The 12,297-nt window shown below is 35.3% G+C and overlaps 1 protein-coding gene across 1 annotated transcript in view; it reads left to right on the plus strand.

Annotated features, from left to right (window-relative positions):
- The window catches only part of LOC136029033 (sushi, von Willebrand factor type A, EGF and pentraxin domain-containing protein 1-like), a 28,373-nt gene extending 17,365 nt beyond the window's left edge, over positions 1-11,008 (plus strand). The window contains exon 6 of the mRNA XM_065707069.1: positions 10,974-11,008. Coding sequence (XP_065563141.1) covers positions 10,974-10,993 — 20 coding nt within the window. The 3' untranslated portion in view covers positions 10,994-11,008. The remainder of the gene's footprint in view (positions 1-10,973) is intronic.
- Positions 11,009-12,297: the final 1,289 nt, after the last annotated feature.

The following is a 12,297-nucleotide window of genomic DNA, read 5'->3' on the forward strand; positions in this document are numbered from 1 at the left end:
TTTAACTTTTCTAACTCACGATCATGCGGTAATTATTTAAGGACCGATTGCCAACTACTAAACAATGACTGTTAAAGATAATAACAGTAGTACTGGCGTTAACTGGATTATCCTCTTGTTTTTTGTTAGGTTGATTGTTTGCGTTCTGTAATTGTACTGATTAAACTTCATAATAAACCAAACTGAACTGTCCTAAATCAAAACCTTCGAATTAAATGTTCCACAAATGATTTTGATCTCCAACAGATTTCATTTTCAAGGATACTTGAGCTTGCTGATAACACATTTTAGGCTTGCAAATGGTTTTCCAAGATCAATACGAATCAAGTTCGTAATTCACGAACAAAGTCATGTATGGATTTTTACAGCTGGAATTGAAAGCTTAGCCTATGCGTAGCCCCCCTCCCCCCCCCCCTTGGACCTAATTTGGAAATAATAATTATTATTCGGATCTATCTGAGCAATAATTTTTGCTTATGAAAATAACTTTGCGAAACCCGTTTTTATAACAAACAAGAGCTAAGAGCTCATATAAGCACTTGTGACGAGGTCGGAAGAGCCAAGAGCTCATATGGCATGAGCTCTAGCAAAATTCTAAGAATCAATAGATTGATTTAAAAGGAAAATCGGAGGCTCAATACCGATCAGGATTTAAAATAAGAGCTCTGAGACACGAGGTCCTTCTAAATGTCAAAATTCATTAAGATCCGATCACCCATTCGTACGTTAAAAATGTCTCATTTTTCTAATTTTTCCTCTCCCTTCAGCTCTCCAGATGGTCGAATCGGTGAAAACGACTTTATCAAGTCAATTTGTGCTGGTCCCTGACACGCCTACTAATTTTTATCGCCCTAGCACGCCACAAAGCACCGAACTCGCCAAAGCACTGGATCCCCCTAAATCCCCCAAAGAGAGCAGATCTAGTCCGGTTACGTCAATCATGTATCTACGATATTTGCTTATTCTACCCACCAAGTTTCATTCCGATCTCTCCACTCTAAACATTTTCCAAGATTTCCGGTTTCCCCATCCAACTCCCCCCAGTGTAACCAGATCTGATCGGGATTTAAAATAAGAGCTCTGAGACATGAATTCCTTCTACATATCAAATTTCATTAAGATCCGGTCACCCGTTCGTAATTTAAAAAGACCTAAATTTTCCTAATTTTTTCGAATTAACACCCCCCTACCAACTCCCCCAAAGAGAGCGGGTTCAGTCCGGTTATGTCAATCACGTATGTAGGACTTGTGCTTATTCTTCCCACCAAGTTTCATCTCGATCTCTCCACTCTAAGCGTTTTCCAAGATTTCCTGTTCTCCCTTCTAACTCCCCCCAATACCACCGGATACGGTCGGGATTTGAAATAAGAGCTCTGAGCCACGAGGTCCTTCTAAATGTCAAATTTAATCAAGATCCGATCACCCATTCGTAAGTTAAAAATACCTATTTTTTAAAATTTTTCCTCTCCCTCCAGCCCCCCAGATGGTCGAATCGGGGAAACGAATGTTATCAAGAAAATTTGTGTAGATCCTTGACGGGCCTACCTGTTTTCATCGTCCTAGCACGTCCAGAAGCACCGACCTCGCCAAAGCACTGTAATCCGGTCCAGTTATGTCAATAACGTATCTAAAACTTGTACTTATTCTTCCCATCAAGTTTCATCTCCATCTCTCCACTCTAAGCGTTTTCCAAGATTTCTGGTTTCCAAGATTTCTGTTTCCCACCTCAACCCCCTATGTCCCCGGATCCGATTCGAATTGAAAGTGGAGCATCTGAAACATAATATTTTTCTATATATCAAGTCATTAAGATCCGGTCACCCATTCTTAAGATAAAAGATACCTCAATTTTCACGTTTTCCTAGATTTCCGGTTTCCCCCTCCAATTCCCCCCAATGTCACCAGATCTGTTCGGATTTTAAACAAGAGTTCTGAAGCACAATACTCTTCTAGATATTAAATTTCTTTAAGATCTGATTACCCGTTCGTAAATTAAAAATGCCTCTTTTTTTCTAATTTTTCCGAATTACCGAATTAGGTCCCCCCAATTCCCCCAAAGAAAGTAGATCCGGTCCGGTTATGTCAATCACGTATCTAGGACTTTTGCTTATTCTTCCCACTAAGTTTCATCCCGGTCTCTCCACTCTAAGCGTTTTCCAAGATTTTCCAGCCCGCCCCCCAACTCCCTCCCCCCAATGACACTGTTTTCGGTTGGGATTTAAAATAAGAGATGTAAATTACGAGGTTCTTCTGATATCAAATCTCATGAAAATCCAATCACTCGTTCTTAAGTTAAAAACACCTCATTTTTCTATTTTTTTTTCGAATTAACCCCCCCCCCACACACACACACAACTGCCCCAAAGAGAGAAAATCCGTTCCGGTTATTTCAATCACGTATCTAGGACTTGTGCTTATTTTTCCCACCAAGTTTCATCTGATCCCTCCACTCTAAGCGTTTTCCAAGATTTCAGCTTTCCCCCTCCAACTCCCCCAATGTTACCGGGTCCGGTCGGGATTTAAAATAAGAGCTCTGAGGTGGGATAACCTTCTAAATATCAAATTTCATTAAGATACGATCGCCTGTTCGTAAGTTAAAATTACCTAATTTTTTTCTAATTTTCCGAATTAACCGTCCCCTTCAGATGGTCGAATCAAGGAATAGACTATTTTTAATTTAATCTGGCCTCGTTCCTGATACGTCTGCCATTGACACGCCATGATACGTCTGGTTCCTGATTTCATCGTCATAGCTTATCTGGAAGTGCCCAGACTAGCAAAACTGGGACAGACAGACCGACAGAAATTGCGATCGCTATATGTCACTTGGTATATACCAAGTGCCATAAAAACGAGTAAAATTAATTTTAGAAAGCAGAGTTTTACTGGTGGAAATAAAGAGCGCTGTTGACTCTTAAAACGAAAACATATTATTTATTTATAAATACAGTGTCAATAAAATTCCCTCTGTTTTCAGGATTATGCAAAATTAGCACTTTACTGAAAACAAAATAAATATAGGTGTTTGTACAGTAGAAACATAAATCGCTTTAGATTTTTCTTTTACGGTATATGATCAACAATTTTTAGGATGTCTGCATATGATTCAAATTCACTGATTTTGCGTTGAAGTCCGATGTAAAGCCATTTTGGTAGCGTTATAACTATAGAATAATTTCAGCATCCCTATCATAGCTTAAAATTAGACAGAAATAGACAGTAATAACTGAATATTGGAGTTTATATTATGATTTATTGGCTCTTGATTAAAGGCAATTCTGAAGTGGGTTTCTACAGTTTAAAATTTCATATACTAGCTATTGATATCACGGCTGATGAGACCCGTGAGTTGCCTTATAAATCAGTCAATTATTTTTGGAGGCTGTTTAACGATTTTCGGCTTCTAAAATAACAATCTTTTTTGTCGGTGCGTGGATTTTGTGTTTCCACTATTTACCTTATAATTTGTGCTCGTTTGAAGTTTGATATTTTATATAAGAAAAACAAAATACTATTTGTTACTTACTGACCTTTCTCCAGCTCTTAACATCCCTTCCTGCAAGGACAATCCATTTAAAAACATCTCCAACGTTGGTTATGTGTGCACATACATTAACAAGCTTAGGGTGCCTGTCTCTTCTAAGGAAAAACTCTGCTGTATTGGTTTCCAGAATTAAAGAATGTAAGGTTTCTCCATAAACTCTAAACTGCAGTTAAGTTTTAGTCACGATTTCTCGAAAAATAGAAAAATTTAATTACGGACGTTTACCTTGGGCCGGAAAAAAGGGCCAATTTTATTGACCCTTTCTTTCATCTTTCTTAAACTTAATTTTGCTGGCATTGACTGTGTTCATGAGAGAAAAAGAGAAAAGAAATGATCTTACAATTCACTGCTTTAATTAAAAAGGGGATAGGATAAAGAAAGGGATTACCTAGTGAGCAGAAATATGATGAGGCCAAAAAAGAAAGGAAAAATTATTTCCATCTAATGTAGGTTTTTTACTTTTGTTTTGGGTATTTTTTATTGAATGGTTTGTCGATCAACTCAACATATCACGATGTTGGTTGTTTTCACCACCTCTTCAGTTTCGTTAACCTTCTTTTAATTCGGTCAATCAAGCCTGGCGATCCATTTGAGATAGGATTCTGGAAAATGTTAGAGGATCTTTAGGGTGGGGGGGGGGGGGTAGAAGTCAATAAAACGGTGTATTTTAAGGCGTGCTTCAAATATTGTATAGAAGGACGCTTCGGACCAATTTTGGAAAGAAACTTACCAATGTCTTTATTTCTGAAATAGTAGTTAAAATAACAATTAAGTGGTCGATGTGTTTACACAATTTCTTTCCCTCCTAGTTTCTGTGACTAGGCTCATCCTAGTCACGACTCGTAACAGTATTTTAAATACACATGTATAGAAAAAAGGATAGGAAGACAATTTTATAGTTTTGTACCAATGTCAGTCTCGCTTCTATTTTTATCCGACCACTTCCAGTTGACCAAGAACTTCTTAGACCAAGAACAAAAATCATCATGGGCTGGAGTGACCATTTTTGAATTAAGTGAAAAGCGTTGTTCTTGCCTATAAAAGCACCATTTTTGATGAAATAAAAAAAATAATGTTTTAAATCGCCAAAATCAACCTAAGCGAGGAAAAATAGCTTAATTTGGCGATAATTTAGTAAATAGATATAAAAAAAGTGAGTTTTAGGTCTCAGTTCTTCAGTTTTTGATTCAATCCCGGGGAATAGATGGCTCCCTCTTTCTGTGATCAGTAATGTAAGACGTCATAAAAATATAACAGAACAATTTTGAAAAAGAATAAGAAAGTAGCTGAATTATACAGAACATATTAGGCGCATTTTATGACAGATCGTAAAAATCTCAAATTTTCTGATGTCCGTGTGTCTGATTAAATGTTAAGTTTTACTCAGGAGAAAGATTGCTAGCACCGTGTGCAAGGACTTTTTCAAGTTATAAAGCTGCTACTTTCATCTTAAAGCACCAAGGAAAGTAAGAATTAAATCTGATTATTTGAATCGCTAAGTGGAAACTTACAAAACCAAATGCGTCTTAAAAAATTAGGAACATTCGAGAACTACACAACCAAATGCGTCTTAAAAAATTAGGAACATTCGAGAATTAATTTTTAATGAAAAAAACCTATACCGGTATGCCGATTTAATACTTAATGAGCGCTAAGTTTGAAAATAAGGAGAGTGTATGTCGTAAACATATGAAGAAGATGAATCAGCTGAAAGTAAGTGAAAAAATTATCATTATAGAGCTGCAGTAAGCGTAAATTTTCTGATTTGTGTAGCAAAAGGCAAACACTGCCATTAATTGGCAGTAAACTGGGAAAAAAAATACAATGATTGAATCAGTCTAATTATTTAAGAATATAACTTCATCTTCCTGTTATAAAATAGGAATTGCAAGGAAATGTATATCCTTGTATCATTGAATAGCTAAAAATATAAGCTATATATTAATATATTGATGGTTAAAATCATTTAAAAACGCTTCAAACTATTAGTTCGTTGAATTACTTACAAGAACACCTTTTAGAAAGACCCATTATTCTATTTTATCATATTTATCCCGTTTTCTTTCAACTTAATTCACATATTAATAAAGATCTTGTTTTCTTCTTATTCCGAAATTATCTATTTAATGACTTGGCTTTTATTATTTAAAGCATAATGTTAAATCAAATTTTTTTCTTCAAACGCCAAGATGAAAATCTCACGACCTGATGCATTTGTTTTTCATAGAATAAAAAAACTTATCGAAAGATAAGTGTAAACCTTGGAGCTATTGACTCATTTTCAAATAACGTTTGCCTAACATTTGGGATCAACAGATTGTCTATGTTTGACTTTTAAAAACCAAACGTGTCGTTAAATTTACTGAATTAGTTTACGCTTGCAATAATGGTGGAACTGCAGCACAAAACCTCATAGTTTTGTGCTGAATCACTGTAAATTGGTAACAGCCAAAAGAAAAACCGTTGAGAATCCCGGTTTTCAGGTATGGATAGACCAAAGACGGCGTCAGGGGGGTGATTTTTTTTTCATTTTGATATCCTTTGTGCTTCAAAAGTATTTTGAAATTTTCAAAAAAAATAAAAAAATTCCCCCACAATGATGCTATGAAAATACTGTTAGGGCAATAAAAACAAAATAAATGTAGATATATTATATATTTTATATATATAATCATATATAATTATATATATATATATATATATATATATATATATATATATATATATATATATATATATATATATATATATATATATATATATATATATATAAACTCACTTAAGCATTAAGAACAGGTAATAAGCTATCTTTCTCCCATTATATACTACCATTATTTTGGTTCTTGTCATAACTGGGCACTATCTCATTTATTCGCTAATGGTAGGAAGTTGACACCTTGTGTGACTGTAACTACGCGTTAACAACATTTCTTTCGTTGAAGTTTCGGTAAAATTGCGAAATTTATTGTTATAGACATAACTCCATGAAGAAGAAAGTTGCTTCTTAGGGGTTGACTCCGTTACCTTGTTCCCTAAAAATTGTCTTATTACTTAAAATATCATAAGCTGACTCTTAGGGTAGCCTACTCCTTCTATCATAAATTACAAAAAGTAGTGGACTTTTCTCATAAATTCATTTCGATCCCACCCGATTTTTGTTCGGTCTCAGGCTATTTTTTAAAATTTCCCGAAACTTGCCTTGGAATAAACTTGTAACTATTAAATCATAGATACTATTCCTGAATTAACTTCAAATGCTGATTGTTCCCTACTTGACTTTTTTTTTCAAAATAAGTTTTGAAATTTTTTGTTACTCTTCACTAGAGTTCATACTTCACTAGGTTGCAATAGGTGCAAATTAACGTTTTTCAGATTATCCCAGTAGGTAGTGATGTCTCCGAAAATATGATCGCTCTTTATTTGGATCCATCTAAGAAAAAGCCGAAAGCCTCCTACTTTATGTTTTTAATAAAAGATAACTTAATAAACGAACACAAATTTCCAAACAAAATTGGACCCACTGTGTTTCGTGCTTCAGTCAAAATGGAATCTGGGGGTTTGAGCTGGTGAAGTGAAAATACACACAACCTTATATAACTTGGAAAACTAGGAAAAAACCTCAGGAATTCCATTTTCAATGAAAAAGACTTCCACATGCAGTGTACCGTTTTAGCAGTTACAGTTTATCGACCGAGTCCGAGTCTGTTGATTTTTGAAATAAAATGGAATAGTTTTTGTGAACATCAAGCCATGGCTAATTATAGAAAAAGCGAAGACAGATAGTCCAATTGGGTGAGAGGCAATTCTGGCATTAACCCCATCCCCCTTTTTGAGAATTGTATAAAAATGATGTTAGTAGATGTTTGTAGTAAAACGATGTCAGCTAAATTATAAAAAGGAACGTGGGGTAAAATCAGTAAAAATAAGCTAAAAATATATGGCACCGAACAGCGTAAGAAGCTGCAGCTGCTCTTTATGGTGTATTTGTCTTTGGGATTATTCTTAAATGGTGTACTATTTAATGGTGCACTGGGATACTATTTATTCGAAAGATTTTAGTGCATCATTTGTGGAATTATGTTTCTTTTGCAAGTATTCTTCCCTTTTGTTTTTATTTTCAACCGTGTCAGTCAAAGAATATAAAAGTATGTTCTTTTTTCTTTTTTTTACACTGCGCCTTTTATTTTAAAAAGGTCTTTGAAGCAATCTCTCACAAAAGATTGATGTTTTTTTCAAGTTCTAGATGTCTTTGTGAAATTTTTTCGTTTTAATCAATAGCAATCAAAGGGCTATTAATTCCACACCGAAGAACATCTTTATTCCTGCGTTTCATTTACGTTTTTATTTAAGCTAGTATTCTTTTGCTCAAACATTTATTCTAAGTGTAATTGCTAAAATGACATAATAAATTATGACGAATTGATCATTTTCTACATACATTGTAAGAAGCTCTAATTCGATTTGAAGAACTTTGTATCGGCTCTGCCATGCTAAACGACCGAATTGTGGATTTAGAATATCTGGGAAATATCACTTCTGAGCTTATCCCAATTTTTTTTTTTACTAAGCCCGACGGCTTCAAATGGTGCTACTACTGTTCTAGAATCCTTCTTTCGTTGCTTGACTCATCTTACAGACGAAACAGTTTAGCAGAAATTTAATCAATTGTAAAAAAATTCTGCTGTTATGAAAATTTACTCACCTGTGAATTTTATCTGCGACACAAGTGATTGGGAGGAAACCCAGACCCCTTTCGCGCCCTTTTAAGCTGCCTTCCACCCAAACGCATCCGATTAAAATTTTGAAATAGCCATCGTGGTTGCAGTGGTAACTGCAACCTAGCAAAGAATGGACCATGGCCCAAAGTAACCAAAACTAAAAAACGCGTTCTAAAAAAAGTGGCTGGTGATAAAAACTAGCAATTTGTAGCTGATTTTGTTCAAAATAGTCTAAAAGTCAAATAATTATGCCTCCAAGGACGACATAACCTCCTGCAGCCCCAGGGGCAAGGGCTGTAAGTAAGCTAAGTCGCCTTTGCTTACATATAAGGTTTGTTATTGGGAAAAAAGGGACATGTCTCAACTTTGTTCTCAAAAAAGGCTTACGGTATTAAGGTAAAACTTTCAAGAAATGATGAGGAGAGTGCTAAACAAAATCAAAATACACTATGTGCAGGCTGGTTGTCCAAAGGGCGTATCAGCAATATCCAAGGAACAGCTGAGGGCAGTAAGTTGAAACTTTCGGGGCTTGCTGAGGGCAATGTTGAGAGGGATCAGAGGGCTAGCAGCCCCCTTGTTCTTTTTAGATGCCCCCTCTACAACACTGATTGAGGCTTGAAAAAAGTCGTTTTGTTCAAAATATTCAAAATGTCTTTTAACGATGCCTCCGGAGATGTCGAGCTGCCCACTACCCTGGTGCAAGGATCGCAAATTAGGCAGTTTTCCCATTATTTACATGGAGGATTTATCATTCGGAATAGGGGAATATTTGATTTTCTGTTTGTCAGAAAAGGCTAAGGTGGTTAAGATGGAATTTCGAGGAAAGTTGGGGGGTATATCGAACTAAATCAAAAGACACCATGTGCATCCAGGCTAACAAACAGGCGTATTTGCGACAATTTGGGTACGGCTAAGTGTATTGAGTTGATACTTTCAGGATTACTAATACTGCTACTCCCGCTGTTACTGCAACTACGACTACTTTCGACTGCGACTGCAACTTGTAACTGCGACTGCTTGCAACTTTGACCACCTTTGACTTGGACTACGACTACTTGTAGTTGCAACTGCGATTAATTTTGGTTGTGACTACTTCTACTTGTAACTGCTTTAAGAAAATGCTGAGGGGGATATTGAATAAGATTAAAACACACAATGCGTAGACCGGCTGTCAAAAGGTTGTATCTGCAATGTCTCAGGAACGGCTGAGGGTATTAAGTTGAAACTTTCAGGGCATATCGATGGGGATGCCGAATAGTGGTTAGAAGACAAAGCCCCCTTGCCCTCCTGTTTAGGTTCCTCCCTCAACACTGGTGAAAATTTCCTCCCTCAACACTGGTGAAAATTATGTAAATAGCGACGAAGACCAAACTGCCTTTCTGCCACACGCCCACGCTCATTTTTTCCCAAAGTCACGGGATCAAAATTTTGAGATAGCCATTTTGTTAAATATAGTCAAAAAACCTAATAACTGTGTCTTTGGGGACGACTTAATCCCCCATAGTCCCTGGGGGAGGGGCTGCAAGTTACATACTTTGACCATTGTTTACATTTAGTAATGGTTATTGGGAGTGCACAGACGTTTTCAGGGGGACTTTTTCGTGTTGGGGCGGGTCAGGTGGAGGGGGTTACGTGGGAGGATATTTCCATGGAGGAATTTATCATGAGGGAAGAGAATTTCCATGAAGATAGCGCAGGATTTTTTTTAGTATTATTAAAAAAAAACAATGAGAAAATAAATAAAAAAAATTTTTTTCAACTGGAAGTAAGGAGCAGCATTAAAACTTAAAACGAACATAAAATATTACTTATATAAGGGGGTTTTTCTCCAATTAACAACAAGTAGAACAATAGGGAAATGTTTTATATAAGACAGAGGAACGCAACTTTAAATGAATATTTCGACCCTATATTCTAGGGCCGTCCTGAGAAATACAAATAAAGAAAAAAAAGAATATAAAAGAACTCATATTAAAATACAATCGTTACAACTAAAATATTTTCAGAACAGCCCTAGCATCGTCACTTCAAGGAAGTTCAACCAGGACTTTTACATCAAACTACGTGAGAAAAGACAATTCATTCAAATGGAATAAAAAACAATTACAAACAAGCTCTTAAAGCTAATCTTGCCTTTTTGGCAGCCAGCCTAGAAGGTCCATCCGTAACATGCTTGTGACTTCGACTACTTCTAGTACTAATTCTACTACCACTGTGACTTTGACTGCGTATGTTACTGCTACCTCTACTACAACAACTAGAACTATTGAACTAAAACTCCTTAGATTTCGTGTCTAGCTGGTAAAAATAACGGAACTCCGAATCTCAAGTTTGGGATAATCTGCAAATTATGGGAAACAGTCACACCGGAATTTCGAGGGGTAGGTGGGACCTACTGACGTGAAATTGCTAAAAGGCCTGGTCATGGAAAAATATTTGCTAAATTTAATTCTCCGAAGTAGAAACTTATTCTCTAAAAAAACTTCAATCTGTTTGATTATTATTTTTGGTTTCCCTAAGTTTTTTTTTGCTTCTCTAGCCTATTTAAGTCCACACAGTTGAAACCTACTGATACTGGAAGATTACTGATTTTGGAAGTTCCTTTTTCATAAGGTTTATGTCCCATATGCAAGTCTATGGTAGGATATTTTTTGCAGCCCTACTCTTATAATATTCTAAAATAAGACGGCGATTTTGCTATCATTTTATAGCTGAGATTCAGCGGAAGTGAAATGCGGTGAACCGAGGAATAGTGGAGAAGCTTCAGAATTTATTTATTTATTTGTTTGTCTGTTATGCAAGCTGCTACATTTTCAATTCGTAGAAATACAAAATGGATGGGAATATTATATTTGGTTTGTCTTTGTTTTTAATTTACAGTTTCAGCTCTCTTAAGCATTCTTTAGAAAATAAAATTAGCCCAAAATATGTGGCCTTTTGTGGTCATTGCACGTACATGTCATCCTTTGGTGAAATATAGTTTTTAAGTTGTATTGGATAAAAAAAAAATACTTAAATAGTTATAAACAATTTCTGAGACCGCACGGGCTAATCATGAAAAAACACAAAATCGCAAAGAAAAGAAGTCGGAGGACAATAAACAGCAAGTGAAAAAATTTTAAATTAGCGACTTTGTTTTTTGTCTTAAATAGTTATCATCACACAACACTATCTTTCATTCGAAATATTATGAATATTTATTCTTGCTTTGTAAATATTTATTCTTGCTTTGTCAAATTCATTAGGGATAATGGATTGTTCTTTGTTAACGCATATGAAAGATTTTGTATGGAAAAACCATCCAATTTTCTTAAAGTATATGGTTATCAGCAATTGCACTAACTCAGTTGGGCTGTGGTATGCTGCTCGGTTTTTATTTATTTATATTTTTTTTAGTTTTTTATTGATATATTTTTCATTTCTCACCGTATCACGTAGCTTTTGGGAAAGAGACAATTCTATCAAATACCACCGAAAACATATAGATAAGATTGATAATGGCTTCAAAAGCCTTCTACATTGTTTTCTAGTTATTAGCTTTCTTCTAATTACTTAGCTCTGTTTTTTAAACTTCCTAATCAACGGTAAATTACCTTAAATGTGACAGAGTTCATTTAAAAACATTCATCTGTTGAACCTCTTTCTTGAATCAGTTTTGAAACCTCTCTTCTATCCGACACGTGCTTTTTATTAGAGTAACATCTGCTGTTCGGTAAAGAGGAGAGATTTCTACTTCAAAAGAACTAAGTCCTTTTGATTTTTCTTTTATTTGAAAAAGACTTCATATTTTCTTGATAAAGTTTAGACTTAGAGACAAACATTTAAAAGCGTCGTCCATTGTGCATCTTTAATGTCATAACATTTCAAAGATTTAAAAGGAACTTAGATAAAAGGACTTTTTTTTACTGAATGAATGAAGCACCTGTATTTCTCCTAGCAACTTACAAACGAACATGATTGCAGCTTTTTCTCAAGAAAATTCACTGTGAAACTTTTGACAAGTAAAATTATTTATGCTCGCGTTGAACAACGTAC

The sequence above is a fragment of the Artemia franciscana genome, chromosome 7 (genome assembly GCF_032884065.1).
Source record: "Artemia franciscana chromosome 7, ASM3288406v1, whole genome shotgun sequence".
Taxonomy (NCBI): Eukaryota; Metazoa; Arthropoda; class Branchiopoda; order Anostraca; family Artemiidae; genus Artemia; species Artemia franciscana.